At 39.2% G+C, this 22,714-nt stretch overlaps 2 protein-coding genes and 1 long non-coding RNA gene across 3 annotated transcripts; 2 read left to right on the plus strand and 1 right to left on the minus strand.

The window, feature by feature from the left end:
- Positions 1-332: 332 nt before the first annotated feature.
- Positions 333-7,760, minus strand: LOC111265363 (uncharacterized). Its single transcript, XR_002683432.2, has 3 exons — positions 7,318-7,760; positions 1,252-1,332; positions 333-951 (listed from the first exon to the last, which is right to left on the minus strand). It is a non-coding gene; the product is annotated as an uncharacterized LOC111265363 (long non-coding RNA).
- Positions 7,761-7,942: 182 nt separating this feature from the next.
- On the plus strand, positions 7,943-14,898 carry Sf3b2 (splicing factor 3b subunit 2). Its single transcript, XM_022841963.2, has 7 exons — positions 7,943-8,180; positions 8,786-8,835; positions 9,236-10,132; positions 11,429-12,611; positions 12,844-13,032; positions 13,470-13,866; positions 14,158-14,898. The coding sequence occupies exons 1-7, from the start codon at positions 8,093-8,095 to the stop codon at positions 14,315-14,317; spliced, it is 2,964 nt and encodes a 987-aa protein (XP_022697698.1). The 5' UTR covers positions 7,943-8,092; the 3' UTR covers positions 14,318-14,898.
- A 749-nt stretch (positions 14,899-15,647) lies between these two features.
- COX8 (Cytochrome c oxidase subunit 8) lies at positions 15,648-17,216 on the plus strand. The gene is made up of 2 exons (XM_086970466.1): positions 15,648-15,849; positions 16,957-17,216. Exons 1-2 carry the CDS (start codon positions 15,755-15,757, stop codon positions 17,063-17,065), a joined length of 204 nt encoding a protein of 67 aa, XP_086826592.1. The 5' UTR covers positions 15,648-15,754; the 3' UTR covers positions 17,066-17,216.
- The last annotated feature ends 5,498 nt before the right edge of the window (positions 17,217-22,714 follow it).

Consider the following 22,714-nt stretch of genomic DNA (forward strand, 5'->3'; position numbering starts at 1 on the left):
AGCTTCTATTTTCTTCTAATATCGGTTAAACTAAGCTCATAATAAGCTGCATCGGTAGAAAGGAGAAACAGATCTTGCTTTGACAGTAAAGCGAGTTTTCAGCTGAGAGAAAAAAGGCCATTAAGTGCTTTATGATACATTAAACCACTGTACACCAACAAGATTTCAAATGAGCCATTGATATGGAAAAATTTCGGCTTTTCGATAAAAAGCGGTCTGCTATTGACTTAGTTATGGAATCTGTAATAAACAATCCCAATTCAAATAAGAATGTTCCGTTTAACAATGCACCACGAGCTTAAGATACGGCCATGATACAATCAGTCGCGCAATTATAGCACTACCGGATAATTTATTTTTCGTTTCCAAGTTGTCCTACTCCTATGTTATTACCAGTTGAATCTCATTTTATTGAAGTTCAATCCAAATTATAGAATGATTGATCCGATCGAGTAGGTGAATTATTCCATAGTCCGTAAGTAATCCAATGCTACATGCACCTATCACTGTCCAGCCACTTCTTGGTTTTCGTATGATTTTTTCAAATATTAGTTCACGTAGTTCCGCGTCGAGTCGGGATGTCGAGTTCACATTCATCCTATTTTGAGTTTCGAGGCTGCACCTAATAATCCCAGCAAACGACCCTGCCGCTCTTCTCTTCGGCCTACACGAGAAATTACTATCTCTCTCATAACTGAACATGAAAGACTATATAACTTTACCGGCTAGCTCAACTTAGTTGAGTTCAGCCCTTTAGAGACCCCGAAAGGCTCTCTGAATGGGAACTTACTTAACTGAACTGAATGGGAATCACGCATGTTTCCGATTTTTAGCTTCTCTTTTTTTCTTGCCTTTTGCCTATCGTTGTCTGTACCCTACTGCTGAAAAGAGGAAAATATTATACGGGAAATCGCTCAGACACCGCCTCGCCATTTTTCGTACGTAGGGTACCTACAAAGACACAGGGGTAAAAAAGAGTGAAAGGAGAGAATGGTCTGGCAGTTGATGACATCCTCGAACCACGAAAATTACAGGTTCTGATGTGCCGACATCTGCTGATCTGGACTAGCGATCCTTGCTCTCTGTTATTCTATTTGGTAGACTGAATTTATTTGTTTCGAGCGCTAGCAAACGTAGTAGGGGTACGCAAGCCGTTTTTTTTTGACAGACCTAGCCTAATTGTGGTACCTGTTAGAATACTACAAAGGTTTCTCTGCCGAAGACATATGTCCTCGGATAAATCGCACTTACTGTTTCTTCCTACCGTCGTACGCTGTGTTACGTATGTAGTTAAGCGCCGAAGACCGCGGTCGTTTTAAAGATGAATGAAGTCTACAATGAAAAAGGATAATAATTGATGAACGAAGACTGTGAAGATGTCGTATAGGGCATAAACAATTTTTTTCTGATGGAATTGGGCACAAGATCGTAGGAGTTAGTTTAGATAAGGTTTTGATAACAAACAACACTATAATTGATAAACTATAAATTTAATGCATCAATTAAAACATGTACATTTTAGCTTCAAATACGCAACAAAGTTCAGCCAGAAAAGAAAAAGATAGAACAAAGTTGAAAGATCTGGCCTATGTACCTTTTGGCGTTTCCTATCATACTCAACTAATTCCATTACCAAAACTATAAGCGAAGTACCCCTAGCGCTCTTTAGCTGAGCTCCATGATTTGACCGATGAATTCCCCATACGACCGGCCTCGTACAACTGCATTTGTCCCTTGCTGCAAGTCGTCAATGTGTGTTTCAAACTGGCCTGTACCCAGTTGCCTTAGTTCCTAACCCAGCCTGCTCGTATTGGTCAAAGATATCACCATCAATCGCTTGAATTGATTACGTATGCACCAAGTAAAAATGATAATCGAACCATTTCATGAATCATCCCATTCGCGAATGATACGATTTCAGGATTTCGATACCTGACCTAGGCGTAATTGTTCCCTTCTGTCTTGCACGGACGGATTTTTCACCCATTAAGGCAGCTGTACTAATGAAAGGCTGGTATCACTCACGAAATAAGTGTCGTTAAAACATTGACTTAAACACGTTACGAAAATGAAATTTCCTAAACAGCTGTAACTCTCTCGTTGTAAATGACGCACATTGAGATATTCGCCCGGATGCTCTTACGAGTCATAATTTTCGACTAATAACATTTCCATTCCATTGTAACTGCTTGGAACACTGAATTACCATCGACAGTGCCTACGAGGTTTGCATCGATAGTATAAATTTAATTTTATAAGTATATAAAGTTCACTAAACGCTGCTACTATTCGAAGTTCAGTAACTTAGCACCGTGTTAGCTAGCCAGCCGTCTATTGTACAGGATTTAGGCTAAAAACTCTCATAATTCATCCTTTCTTTACAAAGTATGAATTACGGTTAACATCTCAGATATCGGTGCTACGGTTATATTTCACTCAACGCTGATGTCCATTATCAGCACGTCCTTGAACACTGATTGCCGTGTGTCGATCTGTTCGGAGAATGAATGAATAAATATTCGAGCAAGCTGAAATATAGCAGAGGGCTGATCTGACTTGTTTTGAACATGCCTGCGCCCTACCTAAAATGCCGCAAAGCGTTGACCAACCCACGTGACTCGAAGAGATATTTAATTCCACATTCTAGGCATAAGATGATACTAGCTTGCTGGGGCTAACGAGCTCGAGTATGTTTCTGTGGTGATTTGTTTGCCTTGACTAACGTACAGATGCTGGCTATTTCAGTGTTGTGCACGCTCTGTCTAGCGTTAACTGACCTTCGATTTAGTTATCTGTTCACATTACCCGTAACCGATTATCACTTATTGCCAGGCCATATTTTCGCCTTATATAAATATCGCATGCATTTTGTCTGCCCATCGGCACTGATGACGACAGTATGATTTTCATTGCTAGGACATGGTTTAAGGACGGATGTTTGAACCTGATCTGCATCCACTAGCTTGACTTACATTCATACGGCATTTATAGAACCCGTCGCCCGTGAATGAATCTTTGCTTCTGTTCCAACCAGTTTTACTAGCCACACTCGTAGCCTCGTTAACAGATGATTAACGCCACTCTTCATGTGCGCACCTGGTCATGTACGTCACGCCTGCCACGATAACGCTTGCTCCGATTCGTCAGTAGCGCATGCCGGAGAGGTTTCAGAGAAACTTTGCAGGGAAAACGGTTTTGGCGCTCGCGCCCAGTTATGCGGACTTATTTAAGCGACCAAATAGGGTGCGCGATGCAACTTCTAGATATTCTAGTGTTTTTTCGTTCTGATTGTACTGATATGAATGGTATAAACATCGATTCTGTCTGCTGTGTGTGCTACCAGTTGCCCTTTATTCAAACTGTGATTTGAACCTTTGTCAAACGTATAAATCGAATATGAATCATTTCATTATAGTTACCAGTAGCATATGACACATGTCCCGAGATCATCACCCGTCCTACAGGTAAGTACTGAGCTGAACGCCTACCCCGACGAGCTTGGCGCGCCAACTAAATCGAATAGTATGCCCAAAACAAAGTAATACACAACGAATGCGATCAACCCCAATACCAAATCTCGCTCGTGTGAATTTCGTACGAAACGCATGTTTGCAAAAAAGCTGACTTGCTAAAGTATTTAAAACACAAAGGCGATGGTAGAAATAAGTGATTCACTTAAATTTTTCTTTCGCACTAGTCGTGTAAAAAGTAAGTGCTGAGAACGGTGTGCTCGGCCCTGGCCTTTGTCTTTGCAAAAATGCCATTCCCGCTTCAAATGTACTGACCATATTTCCTACGATGACTACCTCAAAAAAACACGTTTTCAACTCGATTACGTACTCTAAGAATGACTCGTCACCTTAAAGGCTGGACCAGCATGGTTTCGCTACCCGATTAACACTCATTGTGTTGCGCTTCTTCGTGGCGTTGGTCTACCTTTTCTTCTATTTCGTTTCGAAAAGAAACCGTGATCGGGCAGAACTTATTTGATAATTAAAGATGTGCGCAAATTTAGATTTTCGGATACAGTTTCAGCTAATTGATTAAGATTTATTTGAATAAAAACGGAAAAGAAACGATCAGATGTAAGTACTATTTTGTTGCGCGGAACTATCTGCTGATTCTACCCGCCTGAGTGACACCCGATATTCCGCGGGAGAATAAAACACAATTCTCGGTTCTTTTTGACGGAATTTATAATGACAAATAGCACAACGCCTACTTCTTTTAGATAAAGGATTGTTTTTGTTCAGAATTGAATATTTAATTGAAATACTTTAACAATCTAAGCTATATTTGAATAAGATAGGCATAACTCCTTAGCACCTTGAGAAACGTCTGAGCATACTGAAGCAGCAGAAACACCTTTTACGAAGGCATTGATCGCGTTTTTTGCCGCTAGATGATGAAGTTTTTCAAAGAATACTGGACTGTTCCAATATAAAAACAATAAGATAATTGAACTTGACTGAAGTGCAAAATAAAAATACCGTTATCCATTTAAAATATGCCACCACTTACTTCAGTCGATCAGTGACTTGACAATGATGTTATTTATACGACTAAGGAGTCTAGTAAAACACACGCTTTGTAAATACATGGCACAACATCTACAGGCAGACTAACTGGTGAAAAGACAGGAGATTATTGCTAATTAACGCGGTTAATCGGGTTCTGGTTGTTGATGATAAGTCACTTGAGCGGCAGCTGAAGTCGATGGGATTCAATCTTCAAGGCGATTACGCTTATGGTTCCGCTTTCTCATAACGCTCTAAATACTCAATAAGGTCGTAATAATAAATAAAAAAGGTCGTCGGTTTTGCTTTTACACGTTGTAATCACAACAGGTCGTATGATAGGCTCTCGTATACCTACCTCTGCTCTGTGCTGGGTAAACCTGAGGAACGTGCGTAAGCATCTGCGTTACTTTGAAGCGGTTCACCTATTCACCGGAGTTGGTTATTTAGAGCCTGGTTGCAGAGTTAGAAAAAACCCGCCATATAGGATTGCGACCTAATTAGTACGTTATTGTGCGGATGAGTCGACTTGAGGAGCTTGCTCTCTTTCTTACGCAACATCTGCTCAGAGCCGCTATGACGCGTGTTGCGAACCTGACAGTGCACATGTGAGCTTTGAAACTTACGACGAAGGGTCATTGCCACGAGTGTCTCTGTTAAAATGTAATGCGCCACAATAAGGCGCTAATGCATGTATTTGGCACTTAAGCAACGGCTTCCGTGAATCCAATAATATGATTGTTTCGGTACTAGTATCAGCAACAGTATTTGTTCTGTTTAGAAGGGGAACGTGCTTGCCGGTCTTCCGCTTAATCGAATCGAGCTTGAAATAGCTCAGCCTATCCTTCTCGCGGCTGTCCGTCGGCCACCGGCGAAGCTTAGCCTGAAGACTGACTGGGGATACGGAGACTGGAAACTTGTTACGAATGAAGAAATGTGCAACTGAGCAGGCCCTGAACGGCAAAGAATACAGGTGTAAGGCAAGTGAATTAAAAACAGCCTTCAGAGGATTCATCATATTAATGCGAACGGTCAAGAAAAACGGCCGATTTTAGCGAGTGGGATTGGCTGCTCGCCTCAGTGAAGAAGACAAAGATGCAGCGCGCGATATCCGACTGTGTCGATCACTCACACGACAGGAGAATGGAAATAATTCAAGGCGGTGTCGAAACAACAATAATGACTCTGGATTCCCTGCGCCCTCAATTGTGTCTTCTTGTCGTTCCTGTGGATTATTTCAGTCGCGGCGCATTTTCCGTTAGTGCTTCACTTACTCTGACAGCAACAGAAAACGACCGGAGAGAATGACAATACCAACGCACAAATTGGCAGGAACGGAAGACGAATTCCACGTCTTCTACTGTACAGAACAATGGTTGGATTAGAAACTCAGAAACCAGTAACGACTTATTACTGAAGTATTGCTCCTAAGAGGTCGCAGCTTGCAACAAAAAAATTGCAAACTATAATCAACTTAACGCACATATGCACTTAAGTTTTGTAAAAGAAAAACTTCCTATAAAAAGTTCCCAACGGACTTATCCTGACAAAACAGATCAAAATACGGAATTCAAAAGAAAAATATCTTACCTATGAGTTGTATATGATGATAAATATTAGTTTAGAAAAAGTTTCGACAGCTTCATTGCAGATTTGAGTAAAATCGGTTATTTAAAAGGAAAAAAGTGCTAGTGATTTCTTTTTCAATATAACTTACATCATAATACTGAAAGTTACAATTCTTTCTGTGATATCACCGTGGTATCGTGTTAGGCTTTTAGGTGCTGCCTTTGGACACGACAGCTCCGCTCGCAATTATGGTACACTTGAAGAGAACCGTACTAAATATAATGCTTCCATAACCAATGCTCGCCCTAAACAGCAGTTCTACTGTGAATATTATGACAAACGTGCGGTATATCAAGTACTAGTACCATCAATGTAGCTAAATGCGCAGCGTTTAGTCCAAAAAGATAACACTTAATAGTCACAGTGAGAAACTGGATTTGCTCCCGTGAAAACGACAGAGGCGTTCTGTTGTATCGATCAACTTTTGGTGGCCGCCTTCACACGACATAAACTCTATGATAAAATAAGTACCTAGAAGGTTGCAAAATGACATATAAAACAGCTGGTACAGCTGTTTCTATTTCACGTGGACGCGAGCCGTTATGATTTATACCTTTTTATTTTGATGAAGCAGCTTGGAATGCGAAAGTAATCTTTTGTTTCTAAAAAACCGTTTGGTTATGGAACAAAGCTGAATCAACCACAATAACTCGCTTGAGAGACTCTATAATGATTCAATCAATGTGATCAAAACTCCAAGAGTTTGTTCATTTTTTTCAATTACCACATTTGAGACCTTATTAAGATCTTACATTTTACTGTCGCGACTATTCACTAAATCTGTTAAAGGAAGTGTTTAGCTTTTTAATGTATATTTGTAAAAGGATCCTAATGTACGGACTACAATGTTATGCCTATGAGAACTCTGATTAAAGCTGTTTCAATTATCTCCACGACCAGATCTTTGCTTCCGCTTAGGGCATATGTATAAGGTCATATCGGCTTCGCTGATTTGATAGGACTCAAGTTTGATATTGTAACAGTTTAATCGCACTAGGCCAAGTTCTAGTTACATAGGTGAACTAAAGACCTCCCTTGACGGATCAGAGGAAACTGTGAGCCCTATTTATATTTAATTCTACGGCTTGCTTATACACTCACACCGTAGGACTCGCTAAACGAACCGTTCTTAACACGCTGAAGACGTCTTAAAAGGACTCGTTGAACTAACCGCTATCTTAATAGTTTGCTTCAGATCGACGACATCGTATTGAAACACGGGAGCTGAAGCAGAAACTGAAGAGTATTATCTTTTCTACCAACAGCGGTTCATCTTCCATTTTCATCGCAGCTTTATCCCTGATAGACTTCTGTTCATGGCGCTCATCCGGACCTCCGATTCTCTTCAGGTGCGCCGTTTAGCGCTTCTTTCCGAGTGTGCGCATAGATTCCTCAACTTCTTTTTTTCTAAAAATCAGTAAACGCAAAATTACCATGTACTTTTCTAACGATCTGATCTTTCAAATAGCCCTATATATGTATAAATGATCTCTTTGAAATGACAACTCCTTCCAAAAATGCATTCATTTTTCTTCTAGACTAATTATCTTTGTAAGCAAAAAGCGTAGGCCGCCTTCTTGATACTTTCATTGAAAGCTAATGAATCGTTTTACTTTTTAGGTTACAACTGCCACTCTTATATCATTTTTCCCCGTGCTATGTATGTTAGAAACGCGCCGTTGGTCCGGCTGGAAAGTCGGGACAGCAGTTGCAGATTATTCTGTACGCCACTCTCGATAGCCCCAGCCGCAAGACTCTCCATACAAACAATCATCATAGTCGTCTGCTTACCGGTGATGTTTTGTTTTCGGCGGTGCGGTGGTGTTTGTTCCGTGATGCCCAAAAACGAACTGATGCACAGTGTTCACTAGCTGATTTTGTTGTGATTTACCACGTGTCTCGTCGCTATATTGGATGAGCAGGAAAAGTCTATCAGTAAAGTTACGATGAGTGCTGAGGAGCTTGCTGCCGTTGACAAGCTCAAGGTGATAGAGTTGAAAGCTCGCCTAAGCGACATTGGGCTGTCGACAGCAGGTCGGTTGTTATAGGAGCAGGGGAGTTTATAGTGTGAACGGACAAATATGTATTGTTATCTCGAAACAGTTACGTTAATTCTGCTTTACACGAAAGAAACTTCGTAATAATTTATCCCAAGGGAAGTTAGGAATTTAAAAAATGGCAGTGAACTGTTAAAAAATCTCACAGAATTCTTGTGTGACAGCAGCGAAGATCTGACGATACTGAATGGCGGGCGTGGTAAATAATGACAACATAGAATTAGTTTCACAAAACATTTCAGTGAATTTACATGCTAACTTGACCGAATTGTAAATTAATACATATCTCAAAATTAATGAAACTTTAGTTAATTTCTATATAAGTTTAGTAACTCATAATAGGCTTCGTATTTTTAGAATAAAACCATTGCCGTCACCATTGACCTGCAGTGGCAGTGAAAAATTAGATTAATAGAAAATATATGTAACAAATTGACTAAAATCCAAGAAAATGTATGTACGTATATTTATTTTTATTGAGAACAATGTGAATTTTAGCGAGTCTGTCCAGTGACTTCTATGATATTAGGCCATTTTTTGAATACACACATACTAATTGTTATTTTTCCTGTGGACTTCCAGGTCTAAAAGCAGACTTGGCTGGAAGACTTAAACAATTTCTAATTGATCAGGTGGGTAAACTTCTATTTTTTATTACTTAACGACTTTGGAAAGGCTTGTGAGCAGCTAAAATCATATAATGATTGTGCATATACGTAACTTAAAAAGTTCACAGTACTAAGCAATTGTTTATATATAGGTGAATGAGTATGTCTTTAATTACAAGTAGTATTAGTGGAACAATAACATTATACACAGAATAATAGCACTGTGATTCATTTATTTATGTTGTCTATGAATCTGGTTTTATTGTTTAATCGGGTGGAGCATTGTGCGAATGTCAGAGTGGAGGGTCTTCTGCTACTACAGGACCATACAACAAAATTTTCAATACCATACCATTAACAGCAAAATTGTTGCTAGGATTAACATAATAATAAAAGATGATAATTTATCTTTATTTCTCTGTAGGCCTCGCAGACGTCAGCTGGTGGAGAAGACAGTAGCAGTACGAAAGGGTCCGACGGGAACTCCGGATTCGGCGAAACTTCATCTCAGGATATACCTGAGCAATATGCAGTACAAGAAGAATTTTCATCAGCTGGGCAGTTTGAGCAACTGGAGGAGCAAGTTCAGTTAAGCGAAAATTTATCTGCGGAGCTGCCGCAAGTAGCGTACCCTGTGGAGAACATGGAGGCTGAGGCGCCTATACCGCCAGGCGTTGAACCGCAAGTCGATCAACCAGCTTTGGAGGCTGTAGAAATACCTGCTCCTGTATTTGCTGAAGCACCAGACGGTATATATGTGAAACAGCTCGCAACAACTTCTGAGGTGGATATTGCACCGCCTTTAGAGGAGCCTTTTAAAGAGTCTTCACCAGAGCAGCCAAAACCATCTACCCCGGGAGAGCTTGAACCGCCCTCTCTGGGTGAGCCTCAACGGTTTGATGAAGAAGAGGCCCAGCCACCCTCTCTGGCATCACCTGGACCACGAATTCCATCGGCGGAAAATGACTCGCACCCGAATGAGGTGGTACCCGCACAACTTGAAGCCGAGGAGAGTACTGAAGGTGGAGTAGGGAATGTCGACAAGCGATGTCCAGAAGAGCAAATGGATGTACAGGATAGTACTGCTGTTGATGTTAGCGCTGAAGGGGCTACCCAAGTGCTTAAACCTTCTCAAGATGTCGTATCGAGGGAATTACAAGAAAGTAAGGAAAGTAGCGATAGCCGGGATTCACCGTCAAACGAAGATGGAGACATTAGAGCTGATGATCACTACGAAGAACATCATGATTTGCCTATGAGCCCAGATCGAGATGAGATGGAAAACGATACTGTGCAAACGCCACCCAGACATCAACGACAGGTTGGTATATACACAGTTTACTAGACTAAAATAAACAAGTGACATGTTAGTTCCACCGAAGTAAAGAAAGAACCTGTGAGACAAAAGATGGAGATTTTATCGACCGGAATGGTACTAAAGGTCCGCCTTTGTTTAATAGCTGCTCAGAAAACATTCGTCCAAACTGTGAATCACATGATTCTGTATTATACGGATTCTTATAGTATTACGATGAGACTTAGATTTAGCATGCAGTATGTTCTTGCAGCCAGATATTTTAATAGCATTTTTTTGTTGATACATTTAATGGAATGCGCTTAGTGCGCTCTTATTGAGATGCGCTAATCTTATTACAACATAGAGCCTAAAAAATATGTTACAATACAGGCGTAAGCGTTAGCCGATTGAAAATAGCGGACTAACCCGTTTAGTATACGGAAAAAATGCAAAAACGTCTGCCAAAATATCTTAACTTGCCATTTATAACCCTTGGCTGGTAGAAAAGGGCACCGATAATTGAGATTGATATCACATTTCACATATTTCATTTAAGCACTAGAGGAACAAAAAACCGTTTGTCACAGTTAGGCCAAAAATTTGTTGTATTAAACATGTATAAGAAGGTTTACGATGTTACTTCCAAATACTAGATTAAAGCTAGTGGTTTGAAGGGTGCATTATTAATATTATTATTAAAAATCAATAGAATTGTTATTTTTATATTGGCTTATTAAGGAGGCGATTATACATTGCGATTTCAGTCAAAGTAGTCATTGACAGAAAATAGATATTGGATAGATATAATGAATTGGATAGAACTAATGACCTTAAATGGAATCAATTATTTTACAAACCTCCTTCCTTTATATACGCCATTGCATTACGAGTTTATTATACATATCCATGGAATGTCACGTACTGCATGTTATGCCACGACTTAGTGATTTTAGAACATATTCGGCAAATGTAAGTTGTTTTGCCACGACTTAGTGATTTTAGAACATATTCGGCAAATGTAAGTTGTTGGGCATCGCTGCACTATCAAAGTAAATGAATTTTGCATCGTTATAGTTCCCTGTTCAGTTCGATGTAAAGCTTTAACTTAATATAAGTTAAAGCTTTAAAGGTTTTAGATAAAAGGCCCTGAGCAGGAAACGTGGGTAGTTGTTGTTACGTCACCTTTTATTCACCTTTGTTGATGAATGTGTTTGTACAATATTTCAATAGACTTCCATGCAATGCATGTATGTCTAACTACTAATTACTAATACCCAAATACTTATATTGAGAATATTACTTTTTTATGCAATTTTTCAGGAAGAAAACTCAAATGGCGCCTTCGCATCCGATCGTGAATCTCGCGGAGAAGAGGAATCACAACAAAGCGCTGGCCAGTCGTATGGCTCCATGGATGAAGTTGTCCGCAAAAATCTCGAGATTCTTGAATCTGTCGAGCGTCAGGCACGCAGAGCTCGTGAACGAAAGACGGTCAATGTACAAGAAGTATTACAGCAGAAGGGCATCCAGTTGCCAGAAAAGAAAGCCAACGAGACTAAGAATCAGAAGAAAAAGCGCCGAAAGAAAACTCGAAGAATCATCAGAACTATTGAAAAGGAGGCTGTAGGTAGCGATGGTGAAAGTGCGCGCGACAGTGAGCGCACCGACGTTGAAATTGACTATGTGCCGGATCAGGTTGAGAAAGACCTCTCGTGGTTTCAATTCTCAAAGGTGTTTGAAAAGTTCAAGTTTGAGGAACCAGTTATAACTGAAGACGTCAAAGACTCCGTACCAGACGCAATCACTCAAAAGCTATCGGAACGCAAAAAGCCAGCGAACTTAACCGACGACGAAGACGAGGATGAAGAGAAGAAAGACGACGATACGCCCAAATTGAGTAAAAAGAAGCTCAAGCAGCTAACGCGAATGTCGGTTGCTGAGTTAAAGATTAAAGTGCATCATCCCGAGCTGGTAGAAATGCACGATGTCACCTCGAAAGATCCTGTATTCTTGCTGACGTTGAAGGCAACGCGCAATTCTGTACCGGTACCTCGCCATTGGTGTTTTAAAAGAAAATACCTGCAAGGTAAACGCGGTATTGAAAAACCACCATTTGATCTTCCTGATTTCATCAAGCGAACAGGTATTTGCGAAATGCGGGCTGCGCTACAAGAAAAGGAAGAGGCAAAGACCCTCAAATCAAAACAGCGCGAAAAAGTTCGTCCTAAAATGGGCAAAATTGATATTGATTACCAAAAACTCCACGACGCCTTTTTCAAATGGCAAGAGAAGCCACGTCTGTCGATGCACGGAGACCTCTATTACGAAGGGAAAGAATTCGAAACGCGCTTAAAGGAGAAAAAGCCGGGAGAATTGTCTGACGAACTACGAACAGCTCTCGGCATGCCAACAGGACCAAACGCTCACAAATGCCCTCCGCCTTGGTTAATCGCCATGCAAAGATATGGCCCTCCACCCTCATATCCTAATCTCAAGATACCTGGTAAGTGATTATCGTGCTAAGGTTGTAATCAAGTATAATATTCTAAGAAGTTGGTAACGTACTGTTTATCACTATAAACTATGGTACTCGTAGGGTATTTGCGCCCTTAACATGTATATATCGCTCCTCCGTTTCGGTATATACTCAACTTATTTTTTTAAATGACCGAAGCATACACATACAATAGTTCCAATAAAGTTATTCCCCTGTGTAACATTGTATGAATTTCAAGGTTTGAATGCGGCTATTCCGGAGGGTTGTTCATTCGGATACCATGCTGGCGGTTGGGGTAAACCGCCTGTGGATGAAACCGGCAAACCACTGTATGGAGACGTATTTGGCGTAACTGGCCAAGACGGTGGTGTCGCACAGGTTGAGCAGGATATCGACAAGATGTATCTTTTTGGTACACTAGACGAAGGTAATAAAACGCGAATGGCTTTTGCTGTATTTGTTTGCAATTTTTAAAACATTTACCTTAAATTTGTGTTTTTATTATTAAGTGTTTAGTGCTAGTCATTTGTGTCAATTGATGATAAACATTGTACACAATCTCGCCTTGTATCTGACCTACATACAGTATCCCGCTGGTTCCCCACAGTTTTTTTCGTAACCAGTGATGTCATGGTTTCTTCCCCTCTAGCGCAACAGAGATTTTCGGTATAGCGAATACCCCCAGTACACCATACCACCAAAACCGCTAGATTTGCTTTGAAAATAATAATTCAAATAAAATGTACCATTAATGAGACTAACATACTCTTATCGGATTCTTTGGCCGGAAGCTGTACGATATGAAGTTCGGAAATTCCCAATTATTTGACTTTTATTTGCTTTATTTAATATATTTCATTTTAGAAGCGTCATCCGAGGAAGAGGAAAGCGATTCCGATGAGGACAGCGATGCGGCAGAAGAGCCTGATGAAACTGGTCTGGTAACTCCTGCTGAAGGCCTGGCAACTCCATCTGGATTGCAAAGTTCACTTAGTCACGCCGGCCTTGAAACGCCCGACGCTATTGAACTGCGAAAACGCAAAATTGAAGCGGAAATGGAAATGGGTGATCAGGTACCACAGCTGTACACGGTGCTTGGTGAGCGAAGAAATGAACGTCTGGGACATGCAATGATGGGCTCCGCTCACACGTACGAGATACCAGGAACAGCAGGGGCTTTACCGACAGGCAAAAAGGCGCCAGTCGAGTTGGCACTGGATCCCAGTGAACTGGAGATGGATCCTGGAGCCATGGCAGCGAGGTGAGTAATGAAGTAAATACCAAAATAATATCTTAATATATGTCATCCTTTTCACCTCTTTATAGGTGTGTGTATATTAGAGGAAGAAGGTTTATACAAAGAAAACGTATGTCTCACATAACAGGTTATAGAAGCTCGATTTAGAATTGTCGGTGCATTGAAAAGGTCTCGAAAGAGGTGGTGATATGAATAGAGTTTGTGTTATATCCAATATAGACAATTTTGTAAGCTAGTCATTAGCGGTATATGGGCGACTGTTGGTTTAGTAATTTATCTTTTGCTTTCTTTCAGATACGAACAGACCGTCCGCGAACAACAAGGGCAGCTGGCTAAAGAAGACTTTTCTGACATGGTGGCTGAACATGCAGCAAAACAGAAAAACAAGCGGAAAGCTCGCGAAGAGGCTGGCGCTGCTGGAGGGAAGAAGAAATACAAGGAATTCAAGTTCTAATCAGTATAGGATCGAAATTCATGGCGACACTGTATTAATAGTAGCAATGACAACGCTATATGACGGGCGAAAACGCTTACTGCTGGTGAGCGCTGGGTCTATTGGCACAGTTTGGCAGTTTCACTTAGATTTAGCTCGTAGTTTATATACCGGACCGACTTTATTATTCGCTGTCTGGTAAGTGACAGCGTTTTATTTTTTGAGTGAATTATATCCGGCGGTTAAGAAAACTGCAAGTCGTAGTATATTCTAAATCTGTAACAATGTATTAGTGGCTGAAATTGGAACATCGTATTACTTGTGTTATGTGTATCTATCGAATAAAAGCACACAGACCATTAAAAAAAATTAAGATATCTATATGGACGCATTGGTTTACTAAGAAACTCAGTAAGTGGAGGTGAAAAGATATAGAAGTTAGCACATCACCAACAGTTTACTCGATTATCGACAATAACAGAAACTCTGTATATATAGTTGTGTATTCATGTATTTGTGCCCGCATTGGCTCGGGATGTAATGCAACAACTGTTGCATCGTTCTTAGTATTGAAATAAATTATCATTATCATGATCACAAAAGTACGTTCCATATTCACTTTACTAGTAATTGGCATTAGAGCAATTAGCAATTGACTGCTATAGTCGTTTCACTTTTTAAAACTACCTAACAGACAAGGCTGGAGATAGATTTGAAGCTTTTGTCTGTTAGTAATAGTCTGACGATAGGGTCTCTTAAGCATTCGCAGAATGAAGTCCGCCCATACGCTGGCACATAATGAAGAAACTGTTATAAGGTCCAATTGGGTATTTTTCTTGATAGAACTTCCCTTCGCATTGGTCATCTTCGCTTTATTTGTCTGGGTTTAAAGTTTCTGCACACATGGGTTATTCTGAAACAATTTCACATTGATAATCTAACTCTGAATGTCACTCAAGTAGATATTAGCGTTTTTTCGTCTTGCAGTTGATGTTCTGTGCTTCTGGTAGACATTTTTCCATGGGTGCGTGGCTTTTTCCCTTTTTTAACGACTCTTTTTGGCGTTTCAAATAATAGCACCATGCCGATGGAATGGATAGCTACTGGCACTTCCAAATGTGAAATTCCAGGAATTTATTATGGTTTCTTAACGCTATCGTTTGTTGATATTACCTGGTTGTAAGCTTCGCACATTACCTCTTAAATAAATAAAACTGTCAGCTCTAAACCATAACTCATGTTCAATAATAACCCACGATTCTAGCAGCCCGTGTGTGATCGCTATAGCAGTGAGGATCATCGGTTCATTCAAGCTACAAATACACAAGGCTTTCCCAATTTGGCGACGCCATCTTGAATCGTCGTTCTGTTTGTGTTTATTAACCTTGTAATTGTCCCTGTTACGCTCAAGGCAAACACTGTCCCGAAAGAAAGCGGTGTGCTTCGACTTCGAAAATAATGCAGCCATTAGTCCATCGTCTTACGCCTTTGGCCTGCCAAGGCGTGCGAAACTGCTCGATCCAGCGTTTAACCGTGTCACCCCCTCTGTACAGGTAAGCTGTGTAGTTCTGCAAATTCATTTTGGAGATAAGTGATAAATCATTTTTAGAGTAAAACTGCCGCTGCATAGTACATATTTCCACGATGGCTAGCAATTACTATTTAAAACCGCATCTCCTGTTAATATTCTTTTATCCACATGCTTTCATCTTCCTTTTTCAAGATAGGCTGACGCTAAAGGAAGCGGTAGAAAAATGCTACCATCGCGCAGCAGCTCATAAATCGGCTCTTTGTTTTGCGAGCTGAGACAATTAGACCTGATTAAACGATTTGTAATGATTTAGTGAACGTAAATGTTTTTTTTTACAATCTTTTAAATTTGGTTATAGATCAACTTAGATGTGTAAAAATATCTAAATTTTCGGTGGTTATGCTCGGTAGTTTTCTATTTTTGTGCTATGCGTTAGCTCCGTGGAATTCTCCAACAATATATTTAATTAACTTTTTGCGGTTGCCGGCGTTTTCCACATTGGAACTTACAAACAAATTAACATACCGTTATCAAATATAAGATTGTAGTACTGATTAAAGATTGAAGTATGAAAAACTGATCACAATTATTAATTGCTATAATTATTAGAAGTATATTATATTCATTAATATAGAGAATTGTACTTCCTGTATGCCTAACTTAAAGATAATGGGGCTGTTCGGAAGTAGTGCTGGTATACAGTTACCCTTCTTTAATCAGCCTGTAAGTAAAGCTAATTAGTAATTATGTACAATTACGTTTTAAGATACTGCATTTTTCAAGGATGCTTATATTTCTATGTTTCTATATCACGTAGGTGCCCTTGTTGGCTTGTAAAGGTTATATAGATCTGTCATGAGATCATGCGGAATGGGCATACTTCGTCACAGTTTTTGAACATGTTTAGGATTCTTTTCAGTGACGGTGCTAGTAATATAGTTTTTATATTACACGGTGTTTTGTCAAAACACCGAGTACAATCATATTATCGGGTAGAGTTTATTAAATCATTTTTGGAAACAGCTTTTCTATATATATATATATATATATATAGGCGACTAATTTAAATGGATATTCATACTAACACCTCCGTTGTTTTTATTGGATATTTTGTTTTGTCTATATTCAGGATGTCGTTCGCTGAAAAAGTGGCACATGGGGTCGTTCTGACTGCGGGAATTCTTGCGGTCCCGACCTGGATCCTCGTTCACGTGAAGGAATACAGAGGTACCTCTTAAAACAACAGTAGAAAAAAGATTACCAGGAGAAAAGAAGGTCAATGAACCCTCTTACATTAGGTGTATATCTTCCAATAGCTGTGCGGTCACACACATCTTGGCCCAGCTGCCTCTGAAGTTAGTCGTATAATAATAAACATGTCTTAAATCACATGTCGTCATTTTTATTTTTGGGCTCTGTGCTGAAATTAGCTTGTAGCCAATGGGTACTTTAACCAGTCGCGATTTTAGGGTTATGTCCAACGTCCTAAATTTTCAATAGAATTAAGACAAGCAATTCCTAATACATGCCGCCAGATATTACAAACCGTTATAATTTAATTACAGTAATAACAGTTATTATTCGCAAATGGAGCAAACAAGCATATCTACATTATTTTTGCATTTTATGAATTGCAAATACATACATTCGCTGCGTCAGGTATATCACACATATTTCTAGGATGGCTACCTCACTTCTCGAATATATAGCTTTTCGCCGCTCATCAAGCGGGCGTAATTTGAATCGTTTCTTTAGCCTTCATGCGCATTTTAAAGAGAAGCCTTCATACCCTACAACAGTAAGTCAGTTTGGGGACAGGCATGATTTTTTCGTTGTTTTAACAGTAAAAGCGAAAATAATATTTCACATTAGGGATACATATTTAAATATAAAAACCACAGGTAAACTAAAATGGAGCTTTAGCGATGCCTAGACACCAATCGACGTAACAACTGGCGAGACTACACTATCGAGCCAGTTTTTGTTGCATCCTCTTTAGCGTAACGCATTACATATCTAACCATAAAATATCAGCGTAGGTCTTAGTACTCTAGCCTAAATTCATGCCAGTTATTGTAAGACACGATTTGTTTGAAAATATAGTATCGCCTAAGATTAAACAGAGCATTGCCAAAATGTGTATTGTAAGAGTTTTGTACAGACAGGAATTGTCTGATGACGGTGTCTGATAAACGTATATTAAATATGCCCGTGTGTGTTTATTTGCTGAAATAAACGAGTACTTCTTTCACAAAATGAGTTAAAAAATTATAGACAAATGTTTCGATACGCTAACAAAATGTATCAAACAGTACAAGTCAGCATAATTATTATTGTTCTGTAGGGCTCGATGGACCAGCAGTGGTCTAATCAGTAATTTGCAAAAAAAAATGCAAATTATTAACCGCGAAGACATTGTTTCCTTGACGAATTACCTAATTGAAGTATTAGACTGTTACAAGCGAATTTGGCAGAATGAAATAAAATAGCTGGCTAATACTCCAGTTTCTCGGAACTCTAGGAGAAATGAATTAAAGAAGAATGATATTTCAGTTTTGAAAATCAACGCCTGAGAATCAAGTTTTTTGTTTCGAAGGCTACAGCACTGCGGAATTTTATCGGACCCTGCTAAAGAGGTTAGACAAGGAGGGCTTAAGCGAAGAAACAATACGTGAATACACAAGCAATTCGTCAAGATCGTTGGGGCGCTGAAATCATTTTCGAAACCCGAAGGTCAAGAATGAATTGCCGCTGTCGGGCAGGCCAATAATACAGCATTATGACTTAAATATTGAAAATGCGTAAAATTGAGTGAACAATGAGTCGTCCCTCATGAATGGACTCCAGATCAACTGGAAATGCATGTGGTTCATTCTTACAATTGGCGGGACCTAAATCAACAAAAAACCCGCTTGGAACACACGATCCCCATAATAGAGGCATGGTTTACTCTTTACCGCCAGCTGAAGAAAAACCGGTATCGGGAATGGCGTCGCCGTAGAGAGAAATTGAGTTCAGTAGCAGCGACGAATAGGATCGCGCGTAAAGTGATAGTAATACTCTAAACGAACATCAGGGGCATCGGTTACTACGAGGTCCTCGCCGAAACTAAAACAATGGATGCAGCCGGCTATTTCGAGTTCTGCAAAAGGCTTGTGGACCGTTGGCATGACAATCGAAAGCACGCAGTTGGGTTACTTAATGACAACATCAGGTTTTAACGGCATGCCTCAGCCAGGTACTGGATTGTGTAAAATAATATTTGACGTTGGCTTTAAATCTATGGTTCTTCCGATCTAGGTTTGTATGATTACGGGGCCTTCTATGCCATAAAAAGGGAAATTGGTGGGCAAGCGTATACCACTATCGGTTTACTTAGACAAGCCATAAACGGAGAGACTAAGTACTGGGACGTAACTAATCTGTACGTATCTGTTTGGTAGCTGCTATAACACAAAGATAAGTTTGTAAAAAATAAAAGAGGATACTTCTAAAACGTATGTAAAAACCACCATTCTAGCTTGACTAATTTAGAAGTTATTCGATTTCAAAGTCCACCGGGTTGTTCGTGACAACCTGTGTATATATAAATATATATTCAAGAGAAAGACACAGATAAATGGGCCGAATGCAACGCAGGTAAGGTGGTAAGTTTTTGATTATTATCATAAAACTGATATGTAGTGTGCGACCATTTCATTAGATTTGTAGAGGTTGCAATATGCGCAATGAAATTGAGAACTGGAAATGTGCAAAATGTAAGTGCGAACAACGTTCAAAGGTAGAAGAAAATGCTGAACCCAAAGCGCTTTAGGTTCATTATCTACAACAAGGTTGAAGTAGGGAAGAATCAAGAGAAATAAACGTATGAGCTTCTCCAAAAATTGCAATCAAGAGAAAAATGAAATTAGGACTACTTAGCATACCCTTGAACTGTATACTAGTGGCACTGCTCATTACTGTAGTTATTATAATTATTAGTGGCTAATATTATCATCCGATTGTCGTTGAAGATAATTAACAATCTAGATGTACTTCGTACACGTATGGTACTTCGGTGCATGATAATGTTGCTATGCAAAAAGTGACTCAAAAATTACCACAAGTTATTCATGTATTTTATGCTATTACAGATGTCACATTAGAACTGGGAAGTTGGAAAACTTTCTTGATTTTCCGCTTCGCTTTAAGATATTTCTATTGAAATCCTACAGTGCCGAACGGTCTGAACTATTTACCGGAAGATATTTGAGCAAACAAGAGTAAGCTTTGCGTTAATTAAATGCATCGAGTTGTTTAGTTACTAAAGGGATCGAGTTTATGCATTTAGAACAAATTCTCGGTGATTGACATTATTATAATATACTAAAGTAAATATCTCTATGAGTAAAAAGTCAGTCCTTTTGTATAAAAGACAAGTTTATTTTTTATTCACTAAAATTTGTTACTGGCTAAATTATTTGGTAGTAACCTAACCTAAACACCATTGGATCATATATACAAAACAGTACAAACGTTCATTCTTTTCTAACATTTTTATGTATAATTGTCGTATAATTATGACGACTATTTTTCATTCGAATGCGTCTTTCTGTCTGCCTGAATATTTTTTTGTCATTGAAATATGCGCCTACCGTTGACAATCAACTGCGTGTCGAACATATGGGCTAGCCTTGCTACTGGTAGAACTGATCGCTGCTAGGCAGAATTGTATGGGCCATTGATATGCTACGTAAGTTTCCGACATCTTTTTTTCAGGTTGGCATTTGTCGGCGTTGCCAAATTCCACCAACTTGATCACCACGTTATGATAATAATAATAATATCAATAATTATTAGAATTAATATTAATTAGAATAGCACGAATAATCATTATTTGAAGAAACACAAGAATAGGTGAAGCACACGAAGTAAGTCAGTATACGGTTGTATACTTAAATTTATATGGTGTCATATATGCTGTTTCTATATGCTCTTCTCTTTTGTAGGAATACCCCTTATTTAGCAAGCAAAGATTTGCCAGCTTTATGCCTTAACTACGACGCGCATTACTTGGAATAGTTCTCCTAGACTACTGCATTCTCAAGGCTCTTTTCTGCCTGGTTCACCATCTGAACCGGACATTCTCAGTTCAAATAGCAACCTCCTGACTCGAAGTCTACACGCCGTATCGTTTCCACTGACGTCAATATACGTCAATAAATGTCTTTTTCGTAGAAAAATCTCACATGGGGTTCAGGAGAACTAGTTTGATTAATAGATTCGCTTCCTTGTCATCACCGTCTTCTCCTTTTAATATCATAGTGTTTAGTGTATCGCAACTATAGAATTGTCAATGTATAGTCTTTCTGCGTAGACGAACCTGTTTTTTTTTCTATACTATTCTTATTTTTTGTTTGCATTTATATCCGTAAGTATATATATATTTGCTTCTATTCAGAATGTCATTTAGGTGCATGCTTATGTATGCAGCGCACTTTTCATGGTCTTCTATCCTCGCTAGTAGGGTTATATTCACTGTTTTTATTATTACTTATTATGTTTTATGACTAACTGTTGTTTGTCGCCATGTGTCGTAAGAAAGAGGGCTAACACGTATATGCTTCTGCACAGTATCCGATTATTTTTCCTTTTCTGTTAAAGCACATATCCCGTTCACTTATTCTACTATTCGTAGCAGTTTTAGCTTTCACTCAGCTTTCCTGATTGCTACATATCACAGAAGTATATACATTTTCTTTTCTAGCTCCTGCTATTTATTGTGCATTGTCGAATGACCCATCGAGTTCGTCATCGAGGAATCACTTAATCACTTCCATTCCTAGCTTTTAGAATTTACTGCGTAGTACTGTTATTCAGGATATTTTTCATTGTTAGGATACACGCTTGTCGCACAAGGCGAACGGATCCCCAGTGGAAAGTTTATACTACACCCATTAGCATCTTACATAGTGTACTCCGTATAATTATGTTGATGAGTCTTAATCCTCTCTAACGTACTGTATTTGTATACTCCTGTTATAAAATTGAAAGAATTCAAAAGAAAAGCAAGCGCAAAACTTTCATAATGTATGACAACGTTATGAATTGCAAACGTTAGTTTCGTGGAAAACGCTAAACAAAATCGAAACGAAATACAGTTTGATTTGTTTAGAGACGACTACTCGCAGAAACTTCACATAATTGTTAAGTTGCTCTACATTCGGTCAACATAATCTTTCTAGATAGTTGTTCCTACAAAAATGAAGAATAAACATGTAAGTCTCCGAAGAGTAAATTATCTGTAAGCGAGAGTTCTCACATGATTTTATTGCGACAATAGGTATTTACGGTAGTCATATGGACATCTAAGGTGCATGAACGATAAACTTTAGATAAAAACTTTAGACTGAAGCGGTCAATCATCGTTATTTTTGATGTTGTAACAGTAGCTCATCGTACTCAGTGAAAATACGTTAATTTTTCCGTCGCCTCGGCCGTCTCGTACGACACTGCCTCTAAAAAATCTCGCATGTTACGGACCTACAATTTCGCTCCATAGCCTGTCTTTTTCGACAAATGTCTGGCTTAATGGAGTGTCATTCACGCGAATACGCCTCACATGAATGTTTCTAAGAAGGCCGATGGCCTCTTATGCAGACATATATCGCTTGTGCGGTCGCCACATATCTGCGCGGCAGATATTTATTTGAACATCTGCTAGGCCATGTTGTTTATCACTGGGCTGACAATTCATTGTCAAGGGGAATTACCTTTACTTTCTTACATTCTTTACACTTTGCTGGGTCACTTCTGGTTTGATAGTGTACGTCCAGTCCCCTTTTTTTTCAAGCTTAACACAGTTTGAAAATATGACAGGAATTGATGATGATTATATCATAATATAT

The sequence above is a fragment of the Varroa jacobsoni genome, unplaced genomic scaffold (assembly GCF_002532875.2).
Source record: "Varroa jacobsoni isolate VJ856 unplaced genomic scaffold, vjacob_1.0 scaffold_963, whole genome shotgun sequence".
NCBI lineage: Eukaryota > Metazoa > Arthropoda > Arachnida > Mesostigmata > Varroidae > Varroa > Varroa jacobsoni.